General features: G+C 40.2%; 1 protein-coding gene across 7 annotated transcripts in view; it reads right to left on the bottom strand.

Moving 5' to 3' along the window:
• Nucleotides 1-19,746, bottom strand: part of MELK (maternal embryonic leucine zipper kinase) — a 70,438-nt gene that overhangs the window by 37,712 nt on the left and 12,980 nt on the right. For all 7 annotated transcript variants that reach the window (XM_060299962.1, XM_060299960.1, XM_030884260.2 and 4 more), the window contains one exon: nucleotides 16,429-16,527. In XM_060299962.1, coding sequence (XP_060155945.1) covers nucleotides 16,429-16,527 — 99 coding nt within the window. The remainder of the gene's footprint in view (nucleotides 1-16,428; nucleotides 16,528-19,746) is intronic.

The following is a 19,746-nucleotide window of genomic DNA, read 5'->3' on the forward strand; positions in this document are numbered from 1 at the left end:
TCTTTCAAAACGTTGGGTCAGGTCATATCACTTCACTATTCAAAACGCTCTAATGGCTCCCCAACTCACTCAGAATGAAATCCAAATTCCTCACTCTGGCTCCAAGGCCCTATGTGGTCTGTAACCCCACATCCACCCCACTCCTTGCTACCTCTGAAACTCACCTCCTAACTCTCTCCCGCACTCATCAAACTATGATCACATCACAAGTCAAACACAGTCCTGCCTTAGGCCCTTTGCACTCTTTGTTCCCGCCGCTATAATGCTTTCCCCAATATCAGCAGAGTTTGTGCCTTTATCTTCTTCATGTCTCCCCTTAAATACCAGTGGTATCATGAGGCCTCCCCAAACCAACTTTATAAATAGCATCCCTGCCCACCATCATCTCTACCTGCCTTTCATGGCACCTTCTTTACAGTCCTTATCCCTACTTGTCATACTACATATTTATTTGTTTATTTTCTGCCTCACTATATTAGAATATAAACTCTTTAATCATAGGGATTTTGTCTGTGCTGTTCACCTAGAAATTGTCTGGCCCTAACATATAAAAGGTGCTCAATTAATATATGTTCCATAAAAGAAGAAATGGGATCAAAGCATACACTCCAAAAGAAAATGGGCAAAGAATATTCACAGGTAATTCCCAAAACAAGAACTTTTAAATGGTTAATAAACATGAAAATATGTTCAACTAAATCTAGCAATAAAAAAGCAATTAGGGACTTCCTGGTGGCTCTGTGGTTAAGAATCTGCCTGCCAATGCAGGGGACATGGGTTTGAGCCCTGGTCTGGGAAGATCCCACATGCTGTGGAGCAACTAAGCCCATGCTCCACAACTACTGAGCCTGTACTCTAGAACCCACGAGCCACAACTACTGAGCCCACACATCACAACTACTGAAGCCCGCGCGCCTAGAGCCCATGCTCCGCAACAAGAGAAGTCTCCACAATGAGAAGCCCGCACACTGCAACAGAGAGTAGCCCCGGCTTGCTGCAACTAGAGAAAGCCCACGCGCAGCAACGAAGACCCAACACAGCCAAAAAAAAAAAAAAAAAAAAAAGCCATTAATTTAAACGAAAATGATCTACCAAATTGATAAACTTCAAAAAAGTTATCCAGTGTTAGAGTTCGGGGATAAGAGCGCTTATATATACAACGAGAGAGCATAAACTTTTCTGAAGAGTAATTTGGAAATATGTATAAAAAGCATTCAAGATCACATATCCTTGATCTGGCAATTTCACTTATAGCAATTTATCCTAAGCAAATAATTTGGCATACAAAAATTTATTAGTGTTATGAACAGTAACATTCACCACAGAATTGTTTGTGATAACTTTGGAAACTAAGGAACATGGTCTGATGGAATCCAGAGGGCTCCCAAAAATAATCAATGACAAAATAACCTGAATGAGGATCCTGGGTTAGAAATATATCATAGGTCCAGGGAGACAAGGGCAAGCACGTGCGCACACACACACACACACCCAACAGTAATTGAACGAGGCTAGAACGGTGGAGGCAAGTAGGTGAAGAAGGCTTCAACTAGCACCAGCATTGGGGTTCTCTGTTCTTACAAATGAATTGTCTAGGACATAATTCTCACAGAAATCAGTCCAGCTTAACAGTGAGGGAAGAAACAGACAGTATAGATCACTCAGAATCCTAGAACTACATGACAGGCTGGATTTTGAATATGTTAAAGAAATAGTCAAAGTTCCAAGGAAGTGTTATCAAGCAATTTATTTAAAAAGAAAAGGTGTTAACGTTAAAACAACTCAACCTCTGATTCAGCCTCTCTGATGAGAGCAGACAGGCTGACCTACAAAGTGTTTCCTAGGAAGGACAAGAGCTTTCATTTTACAAATGACATTTAATGTTATTAAATTTTTCATTCCCCTTTATCTAAAGCACTCACTAGTACCCAGAGATACCACTCTTATTTATATCTTGCCAGGGCACCTTAACACTTGCCAATGTCAGATGCTGACAGTTTGTTTGTGAATTATAATAATGAAGCCTCTAATTCATTTCTCCTTACTATCCGTCATCCACCAAGCACTGAAGGCTCACTGCTGCCTGGGCTCCAGGTCTATCCCTGGGAAGGGGGGATTTTTGGATGCTTCAGCCACCTCGCTGGGACTCAGAAGCGAGTCACAGTTGCTGCATGGCTGGCCCTGATCTAGTTGGCCCCACTCTCTTAGCTGAGCTTTTCCTTATTCCTGAGACCAAATGCCACTCATGATTCAAATCCTGGGTACCTGACATGTTCTCTTTCTCGGCAAACTGATCAGATGCCTGGTACCTCAAATACTGCAGCCTGCTTTTGCCAGGGTCCCATAGAAAGTAGAGACCGGCCTATTACCTGCTTACACTGATCAAAGGGTCATGATCTACCTGAATTTCTGATCACAACCTGCACAACCTCTAGAGTGTCCTGTCTTGCTTTACTCACTGGTCAGAACCTGCACCTACTCCAGTGGGTCTCTCCTCATGCTGACTGCACACAAAGCCATTTGCTGCTTACTCTCTGGATACCATATGCACTGGGTTGAATAGTGACCCCCCAATATTCCTGTCCACCTGGAACCTGTGAATGCATCCTTATTTGGAAATAGGGGCTTCTGCAGAAGTAATCAAGTTAAGATGAGATCATATTGGGTTAGGCTGGGCCCTAAATTCAATATGACTGGTGTTCTTATAAGAAGGGGGAAATTTAGACACAGAGACACAAACACACAGGAGAGAACACCACATGAAAACAGAGGCAGAGACTGGAGTGATGCATCTATAATCCAAGGAATGCCAAGGATTTCAGGCAAACATAAGAAGCTAGAAAGAGGCAAAGGAGTCTCCCTTAGAGGCTTCAGAGACCATGGCCCTGCTAACACCTTGATTTTAGACTAGCCTCCAGAACTGTGAGAGAATAAATATCTGTTGTTTTAAGCCACCATCTTGTAGTACTTTGTGACAACAACCCTAGGAAACTAATATACCATCTATAAGGGTTTAACTTACTTGCATTACCTCTCTCCTATCATCACCTGCCCACCCCGAGGATAAATCTGGTTCCAGGTTCTAGACCTTTCTGGTCTGCTCCAACACACAGATAACAGGTCCATAACCAGAACTATGTAATAAAATAAATGTTATGCCTTTAAATTCAAAAACTACCATCCAAAACAAAAGCATTCTTAACTAAAAGTAGCAGAATTCTATAGAAATCAGATGTAAAAATCAATTTTCAGACCAAAGCACTGAATGACAAGAGCTCCACAAGCCTGATTCCAAGTTCCTCTTTGCCTCTTATTTATCACCCCTTTTATCTTCCCAACTTGAATTCACGAAGTATCTTTTAATAGATCCCCTGTGCTGTGCTGTAAGTTAGCATCATAGAAGCAATCCTATCCAGAGAGAGGCAGGGAGGTTAAGTAAATGAGAAGTGTGGTGCTTGGCACACTGGAAACAGGCAGAGACTGGAGTCATACATTATGTTTGAATCCTAGTCTGCCTTTCATTCGCTCCTTGAGCTTGTACAAGTTATGTCATCTTTCTGACCCTGTTTCCTAAGAGTAGGCTCTGGAGACAAATTGCCTAGATCCAAATCCAGGGTCTACCACTTACTAGCTGTGTGGATGAGCTATTTAACCTTGCCGTGCCTCAGTTTCCTCATCTGTAAAAAGAAGTATAATAACAGTATCAACTCCATAAATTGTTGCTAGCACTCAATGATTTAATACATATAAAGCACTTAGCACATGCACAGAGTAAGAACTCAATACCGTCTAGTTTCTACTATTGCTGCTGCCTCCACTACTATTACTATTACTACTACTACTATTACTACTGTTACTGTGAAACAAGTATAGTAATGCCACTTACAGGGTTATAAAAGGAATGGAAGAGAATGTATGTGAAAGCACTTGGACCAATGCCTTGCACATAAGAGACAATAAATGTTTGTTCAATTTGAAATAAATAGGAGGGGAAGATAGGGCTACTCAAAAAGGTAGCAGAGCAAAGATGGCATGTTGGCAAAGCCATGCATGCCAGAGTGCTAAATATTCAGTATAGTAAGAAAGGCTAGAGTCATTCTGAGGAGGCACATGCCCTCTCAATAGAGCTTTGCCCCACTGCAGCTGCCTCAGGATCTCAGCATTGCCTGGTAAGAACACATCAACTAGTCATGTCCTGCTCACATCACCTCCTGAAACATACCCACCCACTTTCTCCATTTGAACAGAACAGCTCTATAGAGTACTATCGACAAACAAAGCATGAGGCCTGTGCCCCATCACCAAGACCTGACATTCTCAGCTTCATTCTCTACACTGAAGTACTAGCAGAAATAAAGTCCAGAGCTGAGTTCTGCTGCCAGGCTTACCCCAACCTCTTATTTGTACACAGTACTTAAAAACACACAAAGCACTTGTACATATATTTTATCCTGTGCAGTAGGCAGGGATTACTAACTACATTACACAGATGAGGAAACTGTCTCAGCCAGGGAAATCAAATACCTGTTCAACGTTGTAAGGCACTGGTTCTCAACTGGAGGTGATTTTTGTCCCCCAGGGGACATCTGGCAGTGTCTGGAGACATTTCTGATAGTCATAATTTGGGGGCTGCTACTGGCATCTAGTGGGTAGAGGGCAGGGATGCTGCTAAACATCCCACAATACACGGTCCCCCACAACAAAGAATTATCTAGTCCAAACTGTCAATGGCGCCAAAGTTGAGAAACACTGTTATAGAGCAATAAAGGGGTAGAGACAGGACTAGAAGAGAGATACAATACTTTTTCCATTGTACCACACTGGAAGTTCTAAGGATACCTAGAAATAGACAGGGAGAAAGGCTCCTTATTTAAATACTGAAAGTATATATCTAAGGATCAAATAGAAAAGGCCTTGAGAGGAACAATTCTGCTGGGGAAGAGCATCTTCACAAAAGGCCCTGTGTTAACCAGGCCTGTGCCCCTTAACCCTGGTTTCTGCTCAATCTTTGGAGAATTCTTGTTTATTTAAGGGCTGATTACCTTGCAAATGAGATTAAGAAACAGGTAATAGAGGGAGAAACCAAGTGGGAGGAGGAAAAAAGATCTGTGTGCTAATAAGTGAGATAATCCTGGGAATACTAATGGGCTTGAAATTGTTTTTTCATACAGTACTAAGAAAGGCAGGTGATCAACCTCTCCAACACATAATAATAGTACTGCAGTCAACCCTATAATTGTAAAGTATTATCTCATAAAGAGATAACTTGCTCATTTTCTTTAAAATTATAAATTATACTTGTTAGAAAGCAATTTTACTTTCAAGCTACTCAACTTTCATTTACTAAATTAGTTATATTTCCTTAATATTTGTGTACCCAGAACTGGAATACAGTCACGCTTGTCTTTGAATGCAATGACAGCAGATGAATATGCGACATTAATAAGATTAATACTCAGTCTATTAGTAACCATGCTGGAAACTGCAGTTTAGCATTTTGCTTAAAATAGTCAACAAACACAAAAGATAAACAAAGTCTGCCTCTTAAACAAGAGTTACATACAGTGTGTCAAATATTGCTGGGTTTTTCAATCAAACCAAGAACTGAGGGAAGTGTTATTCCCAAGTGAGGAATTTTAGAACATTCTAGGCAAAGATACATACTGCATGCAAGTGATACGACACCTTAATTAGATTCAACCAGCAGACTGTATTACACTGTGACTCGGAACAATAGTTCTGAGCCAAGATTACAATAAATTTCAAAATCTATAATGTGTGAAATTAAATTCCATAATAATGCATAAAAGTCCTAATCTGAATCAATTTTCAACTTGCAAATACATGAAAAACTAAAAAAAAATGAAATTCAGAGTAGGAGAAACAAAGAATATACAGTATTAGTAAATAATATTAATTAGGAAGGCTAAATCTCTATTGAACAAGAATTAGACATTTTCTACCATACTCACTGTACCAAAGAAACATTTGATTTACCAAAAATATCAAAACTTGGATTTAATATCTACTATTAGGATGTAACAATTTTATATTATCTTGGGATAAGTCCCCTCCCCCAAAGGATTCATCCAGGATCCACTAGTGTACTCAAATAAATAAATAAAAGTAGAGAACACTGAAGTTTGTATGTTGGTACACTCATCTCGTATTGGTGAAACAGTACATTAATAATTATGAGCATCAGGAATTCCCTGGAGGTCCAGTGGTTAGGACTCAGCACTTTCACTGCCATGGGCCCAGGTCTGATCCCTGGTTGGGGACCTAAGATCCCACAAGCCAAGCAGCGCGGCCCCCCCAAAAAAATATATACATATATACTTACATATATTTATAATATATATTATATATTTTATATATATAATAATAATAATTAGGAGCATTAATTCCATGGCTGCCATATGAATGTGAACTCGCAGTAATAGCAAATGAAGGCAAATAAATAGCATAGGAGTTTGGGTCCAGATAGGTTAAAAAAAAAAAAAAGCAAGCTTAGAGTTAAGTCAGTAAATGAGGAACACCACAGATACAGTGTAGCTTAATTTCAATAAGGTATTAACAGTCACTTATTTTATCTTTGTGGATAAAACCACAAAATCTTGGTTAAGCGTATCTGATACAGGCTAAAAACCGAGAACACTTAGGGGTGGTCTAGATCTATTCAGTTGTGTTTTTTAAAAAATTTTTAAAAAATATCTATCTATCTATCTGTCTGTCTACCTATCTATCTATCTTTGGCTGCACTGGGTCTTCGTTGCTGCACGTGGGCTTTCTCTAGTTGCAGCAAGCAGGTGCTACTCTTCGTTGCGGTGTGCGGGCTTCTCATTGCAGTGGCTTCTCTTGTTCCAGAGCACAGGCTCTAGGCGCATGGGCTTCAGTAGTTGTGGCACATGGGCTCAGGAGTTGTGGCTCGTGGGATCTAGAGCGCAGGCTCAGTAGTTGTGGCACACAGGCTTTGTTGCTCTGCAGCATGTGGGATCTTCCCGGCCCAGGGCTCACCTGTGTTGCCTACATTGGCAGGCAGATGCTTAACCACTGCACCACCAGGTAAGACCTCTATTCAGTTTTTTAATCAACAACTTGGATTAGAGATATTTAAAAAATGTACAAAATGTCACAATCCTGGCAAGGACAGCTGATATTACATGAGATCAGAATCAAGATTCAAAATATCAACAGAGGAGAATACTAGGCTGAAACAAACAAGGAAAACTGAATGTGAATAAATAGAAGTCAGAGAACTTATAGCTATTCAGAGATGGACTGGACCTTGGAAATAATTGACTACGGCAATGCTTTAACACTACTGATAAAGAAAATGAGGACAAGTTGCTCTACCAGCGGTGACACCTAAATTGAGTAGAAAAACTGATGCACCATACCTAATATGAATTAGGAGAACTGGTAAATATAGTCCTGGTAAATCTGAAAAGTTGGGATGTCTGGGAACATTCCCAAGTTAATGGACACAAAAAGAAGCTTGGGATGGGGATCACTTTCTGCTCTGGGAGTCTACGATTCTCTTGAGACTAGCAACTACAGAGATAAGAAACAATATCTCATGGTGGTATGAGAACGGGCTCTGAGCTTGACTAGCTGAGTTCAAATCCCAGCTATGCCACTTACTAGCTATAAGACCCTGAGTAAGTTATGTAAGGTCTCTGCCCCTTAGTTTCCTCATCCATAAGAGGGGGACAATAATAGCAACTACCTCACTCAGAGCAGAGTCTGGCAAATAAGAAAAACTCAGGAATGTTTAGTATTACTTTTGTAATAGAATAAGAATAAGCAACCATGTGCAAGGGTCACAAAAATTTGAAAAACACATACTTCAGAATGCTCTATCTCCCCGGAGGAAAACAAAAGGAACTGGGGGAGAAAAGCAAAAAATTTCAACAACAAAAAAAGACTGATGTAGATGCTCTAGGCAGAGGAGACTTCAGCACAACCCAAATAAGCATAGAACTCTAATTCTGTATATCTAGAGATAGAGACTCAGACCTGGCCTGCTGAAGGCACCTCCCCCACTTTCCACATCAGCTTTAGAGATTCAAGACTCACACAAAACTTTATTATTCTACTTTTTAAAAAATTATTACTAGCAAACCAAATTCAACAGCATATTAAAAGATTTATACACCATGACCAAGTAGGATTTATTCTGAAATGCAAGTTTGGCTCAACATACACAAATCAATATATGTGATAGACCACATTTACAGAATGAAGGTGAAAACCATGATCATGTCAGTTAATGCAGAAAAAACATTTGACAAAATTCAATACCCTTTCATGATAAAAATACTCAACAAACTAGGAATAGGAGGAAACTACCTCAACATAGTAAAAGCCGTATATGAAAAATCCATAGCTAACATCATACTCAGTGGTGGAAGACTGAAGCTTTTTCTAAGATCAAGAACAAGACAAGAGGGCTCCCCTGGTGGCGCAGTGGTTGGGAGTCCGCCTGCCGATGCAGGGGACACAGGTTCGTGCCCTGGTCCGGGAGGATCCCACATGCCGCGAAGTGGCTGGGCCCGTGAGCCATGGCCGCTGAGCCTGCGCGTCCGGAGCCTGTGCTCCGCAATGGGAGAGGCCACAGCAGTAAGAGGCCCACGTACCGCAAAAAAAAAAAAGATATTAACCAAACTTTCCTTGCATTTAGCACTCTAGAAAGGAGTAAATTAAGCTCCAACACAGACTCTTAACTATTCACACATATATAGAATTGTACATTATGCTACTTACTCAAGAGTGAGGTTTGGGAGGAATGATTTCTTGACAGAACAGCTAGTACTTTACAATATGATAAAACAAAGATATGTCCCCACCCACCGAACCCCCCCTCCCTGCCTACCTACCCTTCTGTTTAACTTGCCCCTAATGCCTGGGTATGACTTGAAAGAACTGAATGCATGCCTTCCTGTCAAGTATTCTTCTTACATGTGGATTACATCATTTTAACATCACAAATCAAGAATTATAGCCCTGTATAATCATTGCTATAAAGGAGATATAATTATTCTACAATCAAAGTTTATAGTTAGTAAATCCACACCTCATTTTGTTTTACTAGGTATATATCCACAGGGTATATGGAAGGTAGACTGCTCAAAGTCAGACATCTTTATTGAGACTTTTGCATGATCAAGGCAAGTATTCAAAAATCCTTACAGATTATGAGATCTCACTTCCCAGTTCCCTGACCACCAGGGAACTCCCCATTACAGTCATCCTTTACGGTATAATGGTTTACTGCAATTCCCAAATACTCATCACCAAGAAATCAAGTATCCTTGGAAGACTCAATGTTCACAGAAGGATGTCAATTCCTGCACCAGTTATACTGACATTTGCTTTTGCTCTTATTCAGCTCAGCCATAACTTCAGTAAATTTCCAGGGAGAATAATCCTTAATTTACTGATATTCAATAACTTGGCTGAGAGGGGTTATATTAATTGAGAGACCATCTAAAGAATATGTAGAGTTGACCACTCATTATTCTTGATTGGGGGTCTTCAAAGGCATGTAAGAAGACACACTAGGGCATGGAAAGAATATATTAGGACTTTCATTTCTATCTAAAAAATAAGACAAAAATTAAACTTTATTAAAACTTAGTATATGGATTGGCAATGGCACCCTCACTAGTCCCTACATAAACTACAGAATGAAGTCATTCTTCCTTGACTGTGACAGTGACACATGACAGGTGACAGTGGCTCTACCTTGCACCACTCTGTGCCTATTGTGAAATACTCTGCCCAGTTAAATGGATTTACAGATCATAGTATCTTGTTTAACTAAACTAAATCTTCACAAAATAGCCAACTGGTTTTAAAAGATTCTTGCAAAGAAACCACAGATTAAACGTTGTTTGTTTGATACAAGCACAAGCAAACAACAATAACAGAGCTGACACCTTTACTCTTAGTGTGAGGCCATCAGCCAAAACACAAGGTTAAAAAAAGACCTAGGGGCTTCCCTGGTGGCACAGTGGTTAAGAATCCGCCTACCAGTGCAGGGGACACAGGTTCGAGCCCTGGTCCGGAAAGATCCCACATGCCGTGGAGCAACTAAGCCCGTGCTCCACAACTACTGAGCCTGCGAGCCACACCTACTGAGCCTGTGTGCCACAGCTACTGAAGCCTGTGTGCCGAGAGCCCATGCTCCACAACAAGAGAAGCCACCGCAACTAGAGAAAGCCCGCGCACAGCAACAAAGACCCAACACAGCCAAAAATAAATAAATAAATTTATTTTTTAAAAAAAGACCCAATAAGATCTAACAAGTGGTCTTGAAACCTGAAATTATCAAGACTATTTGAAATACACTTATGCACATTACTGCTAACAGTGAACCTCAAATCCAAGTACATATGGCTACATTGTCATCACAATTATAAGATTTTTAAAAACAAGGATCCAGAATATGAAAACAAATCTCTACAATTTTTTTAGTGATGTTTAAAGGCAAGAAACAACAGCAAAGCAAATTCCAAGTGAATCAAATATTTAAACGTAAAAAAAAATAAAATAAAAATGCTAGAAGGAAACATGGGAATTTTAAAAATAATCTATGTAGGAAATCCTTTCCAAATATGACAATGAAAGACTGATAAATTTGACCAAAAAAAATAAAACAATTCCTGCATAGCCAAAAAAAAATCTTAAACATAGAAAAAGGTGACATACTATATTGATGGGATTATGGAGAAATAGGCATTTTCATGCTACTGCTAGTAGTTGTATAAATTGATAGAACTTTGCTGGGAAGCAACTTGGCAATATCTAATAAAATTACTAATTTACATACCCTTTGACCCAGACCTCTTCCAGGAATTTTCTTACAGATATATTCACAATGTACAAAATGACCACTTAGAAACTACTTAAATACCAATTAACCTAGGACTGGGTAAATAAATTAAGGTACATATATACACTGCAATTCTGTGAAGTGAATCTATGAAAAGGTTCTGAGCTCGGTATGAAATGGTGTGATTTCCAAGACACACTGTTAGGAGAAGAAGACAAGATACAGAACAGTGTTCGTGGTATGCTACCATTTGTATGAAAAATCTTGGAAGGGGGTAGCATAGAGAGATAAAATATAAGATTCCTTATATATTATAAACTAATCTGAAAAAAAAATACATAAAAATCTGATATACACTTTGTCACTGGGTAAATAAACAAACTTATGCCAAGAAATTTGAAAAATTCGACAAAATAGACATATTCTTTATGTTCAAAACTGATCTCCTTATCATCCCTGCTCTACCGGGAGTCTTCTCCATCTCAGTTGATGGCAGCTCCAACTTTCCAGTTGCTCAGGTTACTCCCCTCATCCCATCCATCAGCAAATTATGTTAGCTATACCTTCAAAACACAACAGATTAGTCTAAACATATATCCTGACTATGTGGTGGCTACATGAATCTATATGTGTGTTAAAATTCGTAGACCTGTTACACACGAAAAATTATTTTACTCTATGTTAATTTTAAAATACATTTTTTTAAAAAAGACACCCAGAGGGACTTCCCTGGTGGTCCAGTGGTTAAGACTCCGTGCTTCTACTGCAAGGGGCAAGGGTTTGATCCCTGGTTGGGGAACTAAGATCCCACATGCCACGTAGCACAGCCAAAAAAAAAAAACAGATACCCAGAATCCAACCACTTCTCACTACCTCAATGACCACCATCTCTTATCTGAAAATTACTACAATATACAATATCCTCCTCACCAGTCTCCATGGTTCTCCTCTTGGCTCCTTGTAGCCTATTTCCTTCCACACAGTAGCCACTGTGGTCCTGATAAAATCTAAACCAGACCATGTCTCTCTTCTGCTCAAAACCCTCTAGTGGGGGCTTTTCCCTGGTGGCGCAGTAGTTAAGAATCCACCTGCCAATGCAGGGGACATGCGTTCGAGCCCTGGTCCGGGAAGATCCCACATGCCACAGAGCAACTAAGCCCGTGCACCAGCTACTGAGCCTGCACTCTAGAGCCCGCGAGCCACAACTACTGAAGCCCGGGTGCCACAACTACTGAAGCCTGCGCACCTAGAGCCCGTGCTCCACAGCAAAAGAAGCCACTGCAATGAGAAGCCCGTGCACTGCAATGAAGAGTAGCCCCCGCTTGCCGCAACCAGAGAAAGCCCGCGCTCCACAGCAAAAGAAGCCACTGCAATGAGAAGCCCGTGCACTGCAATGAAGAGTAGCCCCCGCTTGCCGCAACCAGAGAAAGCCCGCGCACAGCAACAAAAGACCCAATGAAGCCAAAAATAAATAAATTAAATAAATAAATTTATTTAAAAAAAAAACCTCTAGTGGCTCCCCATTTCATTTGGAGAAAAAGCCAAAATCCTTATAACAGCTACGGAGCCCAAGGCAGTTGGAGCTCCTGTCCCCTGAGACTTCATTTCCTACGGCTCTCCTCATTTACTCCACTCCAGTGGCACTAGCCCTCTGCCCTCCCTTGACTACACCAGGCATGCTTCTACCTACTAGCCTTTGCTCTGCTTCCTCTGCCTGAAACATTCTCTCCCTTGATAGCCTCTTGACTAACACTCTCACCTCCTTCAAGTCTTGCACAAATCTCACCTCTGACCACCTTATTTAATATTTAATAATGCAACCAGCCCTTCTCTTCCCTCCACACCCCTCCCCATCTGTTCTCCTGATTCCTCTTTACCCTGCCCAATTTTTTCTTTTTTCTAAAGCAAGTATCATCTTTTAATATAATTTATTTATTATGCTTATTATCTTTTTCTACCACCACCACTATTTTTTCCCTACCACTACAATATAAACTCCATGAGGGCAGGGACCTTCCATCTGTTTTATTCACTGATATATCCCAAGCATCTAGAAAAGTGCCTGGCACAGATTAGGTGTTCAGTAACTAGACTGAACTTAAGACTTAAGATTTAAGAATTTCATCCTAAGATGAGTAAGCAGTGAGGGCACTGAGATAATGGGAGGCCAGTTCACCTAGGATAACACCTACAGCCCACAGGGTGAACTCTGGCTTGTAGTACTTGAGTGAAACAGGAAAGAAGCCACTGGAGAGCTTCCAATAAAGGGATGTGACCTGACTTACTATTTTTAAATCTTCCCATAAAGAAGTCACTGGTGGAGATGGACTTTCAAGCACATTCCATAACACCCCAAAATTCCAACCTTATACTGCCCCCACACACACACAAGAAAAGAAACAGTAAAAGGAAGAATACTCCCAATCAACTTTATGTAGCTAGTAAAATCTTGAAACCAAAAACAAACAAAATAGTTCTAGAAAGGAAAACTACATATTAATCTCTGAACAAATTTTAAGTCCTGAACAAAATACTGGCAAACCAAATTTAGAAACGTATGTCAATAATAATAGCTAGGACTTCCCAGGTGGTCCAGCGGTTAAGACTCCACCCTCCTAATGCAGGGGGCCTGGGTTCGATCCCTGGTCAGGGAACTAGATCCCACATGCCGCAACTAAAAGAGCCCACATGCTGCAAGTAAAGATCCTGCATGCCGCAAAGAAGATCCTGCACGCTGCAAAGAAGATTTCGCATGCGGCAACAAAGATCCTGCGTGCCGCAGCTAAGACCCAGTGCAGCCAAATAAATAAATAAATATTTTTTTAAAAAAAGATTGTTGGGCCTTTCATTAAAAATAATAATAGCTAACATTTATTGAGCACTACGATAAATGAACTAACTCATTTAATCCTAACAACACTACGTTATGACTACTATCACCCATTTTACAGATGAAGAAGCTGACACACATTATGACTACCACCCGTTTTACAGATGAAGAAGCTGACACACAGAGAAGCTAAGTAATTTGCCAAAGTCCACAGATAGAAAGTAAGATCCTGGATTTTAAAAATACCAATGAGATTCTGATTTAACTGCTCCAGGAGTTGGACCCTATATTTTTTAAAGCACCCCAAGAGATGCTGGTATGCTGCCGGGGTTGTGAACCACTGCGCTAAGTCCATCAGCTAAGGCTTCCCCCGCCCTGAGAGAGATTACCTGGACATAGCCAGGGCAAGAGATGTTTTAGTGAGGATTTAAATATGAAACAAGAAGCAGAGAGGAGAAAACATGATTGGTAAGATCCTTTCCATCAAGGAAATTCTATGATCATGTGTCCCCACACCGTCTTTCTAGAATTCTAGAAGGTATAAGATTTCATGCTACAACACCAAACAGATCCAATTCTACTTCATCTTTGGAGAACCTTGTCGGTCAGTTTATTCTCTGGCATGCAGTACCCCCAGCAGAAAAAGAATATGGTAAAACATACTAGTAGCTTGTAATACTAAAGTTATTTTCAGACCAAAAAACAGAGCTCTACTTTATAGAAAGAGCAGCAAAAAGAGGGAATAACTCAAGAGGTCAACCTAATGTTTTTAGAAAGTGTAACTGGAAAATTGTTACTGAGCTGCCCAAAGACCAAGCCTCCTTCCCACTCCACATCTGTTAACTAAAGCTGAAACTACAAAGCAATCCTAACACTACCCTCCCTGTATCCTGTTGTTGACATGGGGAATGTGGCTCTGTGAGGTCAGGAACTGCTGTCACAGGCAGGAAGCAGAGCCAAGGCAACAACTGCTACCCTGCAAAGTTTAGGGGAGGGTTTGTGAGAAGAGATGGGAGGAAATACGGGCTGTCTTGGCTACCCCAGCAGGCTCCAGGAGGTTGGCCTCCAGCCCACTGCCCCATCCATCTCCCCCCACCAAGGAGAAGCACAAGCACTCACGGTTCCCCAAAACAGTGGCAACAGCTACTGCTAACATGACTTCTCTTTGATCCTGTAGAATCAGAGCTCCTCAGCCTTCAAGAAATTGGAACTACTGCAATTCCATCACTTCCCAAAACTACTCTTGCAGTTTTGGCACTGATTTTAAAGCTTTTTCCAGGGTGGGATACAGGAAAAACTATTAAGTCAAATAAATAAAATAACTGCAGATTGAACTCAGTGCCCTCAGACTTGGTTGTTCAGTAGGGTAGGCAAAGAGCCAACTGGTTCTACCACTTTCAATTCTGTGTGCTACTTTCCAGAAATGAGAGCTGATGTAGGTAGTCTCCCTACCTAAAGGGTGTTAGAGACCTAATGGTCCAGCCACATAAAACTTCTGACCATTTCTTCCCACGTTTCTCCCATCTTACGCCTCGGCTGATACTGCCTACCAGGTATGCTCTCTCCCACAACCCTTTCTGAAGTGCTTCTAACCTTCTTTTAAAGCCCAGCTCAAACCTCACTTACTATAAGATGTTCTCCTAAATCCCACACCCACTCCTGTATTAACTTCATTTAAGATCTGTTATAAAATGGCACCCCTCACCCTTTCCCCTTTTTAGATAGCCTTGTATCTGTCTCCAACAAGAAATCTGGCAGACAATGATGAAGTTTCATAGATCTTTGTTCACGTCTTTCAGTATCTCATACAAAGAAGACCTTTAGGAAATATTTGTTAAACAGAACGGAATTCAAGCCACATTCAGAGAAGTTGCTCTGCTGGTCTGACTTTGGTTTGCTATGGACACAATATGGTGCTCTTCCTCTTTACATGTCTTCTTTTGTTAGCTTGCTTTGAATATTAACTCTTTAAAAAGAATTTTACTATTTTCCTTCCTATATATGATTTTTGAGTTTTTTTAATTGAATATAGTTTACATAACATAAAATTCACCCTTTTAAAGTGTACAGTTCAGTGGTTCTTAGTATATTCACAAAGTCGTGTAATTTTTACCACTATTTAATTCCAGAATGTTTTCATCAACCCAAAAAAAACCCTGCACCCGTTAGCAGTCACTCCCCACTGCCACTCCACCCCTCCCCCGCCAGCCCCATAACCACAAATCTACTTTCTATCTCTGACATATATGACTTTAACAAAGCTTACAGTACTCTTAACTGTGCTTTTATTATACCTTAAAGCCAAATTTTACCTTCAAAAAGAAACAGTTTCTCTTATTTTAACATAACTATAAACAAAAATGTGATTTAACACAGCAACTTACTAAGGCATCATTTCAGGAGACAAAACAAAAACTCTTACCAGAAAAATCAGCTTACATGTCTACTTTCCCATTTGTTTTTGTTTTGTTAAGCTTCTTATTGAAGTATAATGTTCATATAGAAAAGTACACCTATCATAAGGTATACTTTGATAAGTTTTCAAAAACTGAGTACAAGTATAACCATCATCCAGATCAAAAACCAAACAGAAGCCCCACCATGTCTCTTTCAGTCACTAACCACCTCCAAGAGTAACCACTATCCTGACTTCTAGCAGCATACATTACTTCTGCTTATTCTTGTACTTTTATAAATAGAAGCATATAGTTTGCAACATAGAAAACTTCTACAATGAAATTCTGTGCCTTGTAATACTCACCATAATCTTCTTGTACAAAGCCATGACATTATCATCATCGAATGGTAGAAAGCCACACATAAGGACATATAGGAGTATGCCCATGCTCCAAACATCTGCCTGAGAAGGAGAAAAAAATAATAATTAAAAAAAAATTAGAACGCATTTCAAAATGGCACTACATGGAATCTTCACAGAGCTGGAAAAGAGCTCAGAAATCATCCAATTCAACCTGCTCCTTGTACAGTCTGAAGCCCAGAAAGGAAGGCTTGTCCAAAGTCACCCAGTCAATGGCAGGCCACCCAGGTAGGTCTCTTGACCAGTGACCAGTTCAGTTCAGAGTGACTAGCTCAGTGCACTCCCCTCTAATGCTCAATAGAAAATCACTTCTAGTTGGCTTGGACGGATTCGGCATGATAAGGAAGAAGATGAGATTAAGTCTCTGATTCTTTTTTAAATTTATTTAGGCTGCAGTGGGTCTTAGTTGCAGAATGCAGGATCTTTGCTGTGGCATGGGGGATCTTTTCTTTTTCGTTTTTTTTTTTTCAATTGCGGCATGCATGCGGGATCTAGTTCCCCGACCAGGGATCGAACCTGGGCCCCCTGCACTGGGAGTGCAGAGTCTTACCCACTGGACAACAGGGAAGTCCCTAGGTCTCTGATTCTGAAAGACAAAACTATAGTACTACTCAGGGTTTATTACATATGAGGATTATGTAAACATGCATGAGGATGTCAAAACAAGTCTTAAAATTTACTGCTGATAATCTGCAAATGTAACTAAGCTATACTGTAAAGTCCTCTCTATGTAGAGACACCTTAATAAAATTCAACAATTGATTTTTCAAGGATCGAGAATAGAAATTAGCCTGCCAGCACAAATAGGCCTACAAATCTCAAAAGCCCAGAAAGGATATAGTAGAAACTAACACGATATTGTAAAGCAACTACACTCCAATAAAATTTTTTTTAAAGGGAGGGGAGGGGGCAAGAAAAAAAAGTCCCAGAAAGGAGCTTAGCCTTTACCTTAGGAAAATTTTAAGAGGTAAAAGGGCAGCATGTACCATGTTTAAAGAAAAAAAAAGGTGGGGGGAAAGGACAGAGGGGAGAAATAGAGTTAAAATAACTTCAGCAGCATCACACATCTAGGTAGTACCTATACTAAATAACACAAATTTCACACCTAGTCCTGCCTACCAAATCGCATCAAATTATTAGGACTCAACTAGGAAGCCCCGAGTGAACAATTTACTTTCAAGCAAACACCAGATTTTTCTTCCAAGTTGCAGGAGGTCAGAAATTAACCATTTATGCCTGAAAGATATCAAATGCTTCATCTATAAATTGAGTCTTGACGGCATGGCACTCCTGACCAGGGTGTTATAGTCAAGGTAAAGAGACTACACAGGGAAGAGTGGGCTAACATGGCCTCATCAAATGCCATAAGAAGAGGTCAAAAGAGAGATTACATCTGAGGTTAAAGGAAAAGATGAAGAAAATAGTAGTAACATCCCCACAGAAATCTACAAAAGCCTGCTAAAGAGAAAAAAAAGCAGAAAAAGTATTCTTCAGTTAACGCATCAAAGCACCTTCACTTCACTGTTTTGAAATGGATATGAGAATAAATGAATCAACTAAAACCATAAACCAAAGAAAATACAAGTAAATCTATAAGCTACCAACTGCCAAATAAGAAAAAAATAACTGGGGGGAAGAGGGGTTTGAAACCACTTCCTCTGAGAAATTACAAAATGAATTAGAGATGTTTACCATAGAACATTCCTTAAAGCATGATCTGGACCATGAGCAACAGAATAACCAAAAATACTTTTTTTAGAATGAAGATTGCTAAAGCCCCACCTCAGAAAACAAAACCAAAAACTCTAAACATGCACAGCCCTGAGCTCTGCATATTTTAACAAGTGCCCCCAGACAATTCCTTGGTACACTGTCCTTAAGAAACTGTCCTAGAAGGATAGAAAGTTGAACTAAAATGGATAAGAAAACAAGATCCTATAGGAAAATCTTGATGCATTCAAACCAGCAGGGCCTCATCACCAGACCTCTAGGAATCTTGTGAGCATCAGGCATATGATTACCACTCCTTCTGGGAGACTGAATGGAACAGTGAAAAGAGTAGAGGTGTGCAGTAAGGCCTCACTCAGTTCAAATCTTGACCCATAGTTGCCAGCTGTGACCCTGCAAAGGCACTTAATTTCTGAGCCTCAATTTCTTCATCTTCTTATGAAACAGAGTAACAGTATTTGCTCCAAAGGATTTTTGTGAAAGGATCTATCATGTGGAACGCTTGTGCACTGTTATGGGAATGTAAAATGTTGCTGCCACTACAGAAATGAGTATGGCAGTTCCTCAAAATATTAAAAATAGAATTACCATATGATCTAGCAATTCCACATTTGGGTGTATATCCAAAAGAATTGAAAGCAAGGTCTCAAAGAGATATTTGTTTCTATCAGCATTATTCACAATAACCAAAAGGTGGAAGCAATCCCAGTGTCTACCCATGGATGAATGGAAAAATAAAATGTGATATATACATGCAATGTATGTTATTCAAGCTTAAAAAGGAACGAAATTCTGATACATGCTACACAACATGGATGAAGCTTGAAGATATTACACTATGTGAAATAAAGCAGTCACACACACACAAAAATATTGTATGATTCCACTATACAAGGTACCTAGAATAGTCAAACTCATAGAGACAGAAAGTAAAAGGGGGCTTCCCTGGTGGCACAGTGGTTAAGAATACGCCTGCCAATGCTGGGGACACAGGTTCGAGGCCTGGTCTGGGAAGATCCCGCATGCCGCGGAGCAACTAAGCCCGTGAGCCACAACTACTGAGCCTGTGCTCTAGAGCCCGTGAGCCACAACTACTGAGCCCGTGTGCCACAACTACTGAAGCCCGTGCGCTAGAGCTCGTGCTCCGCAACAAGAGAAGCCACTGCAATGAGAAGCCCGTGCACTGCAACGAAGAGTAGCCCCCACTCAACGCAACTAGAGAAGGCCTGCTTGAAGCAACAAAGACCCAACGTAACCAAAAATAAGTAAATAAATAGATTCTTTAAAAAAAAAAATTCAAATTGAGGGACATTTTACAAAATAACTGGCTTCCTCAAAGATTTCAAGGTCATGAAGATAAAGAAAGCCTAAGGAACTCTTTCAGATTAAAGAAGACCAAAGAAACACAACAATGCGATGCATGATCCTGAATGGAATCCTGGACTAGAGGGAAAATATAGCTATAAAGGACCTTACTGGTACAATTAACACCATCTGAATATGAACTGTGGATTAAATAATTGTATCAGGGAC

This window comes from Globicephala melas, chromosome 6 (genome assembly GCF_963455315.2).
Source record: "Globicephala melas chromosome 6, mGloMel1.2, whole genome shotgun sequence".
Classification (NCBI taxonomy): domain Eukaryota; kingdom Metazoa; phylum Chordata; class Mammalia; order Artiodactyla; family Delphinidae; genus Globicephala; species Globicephala melas.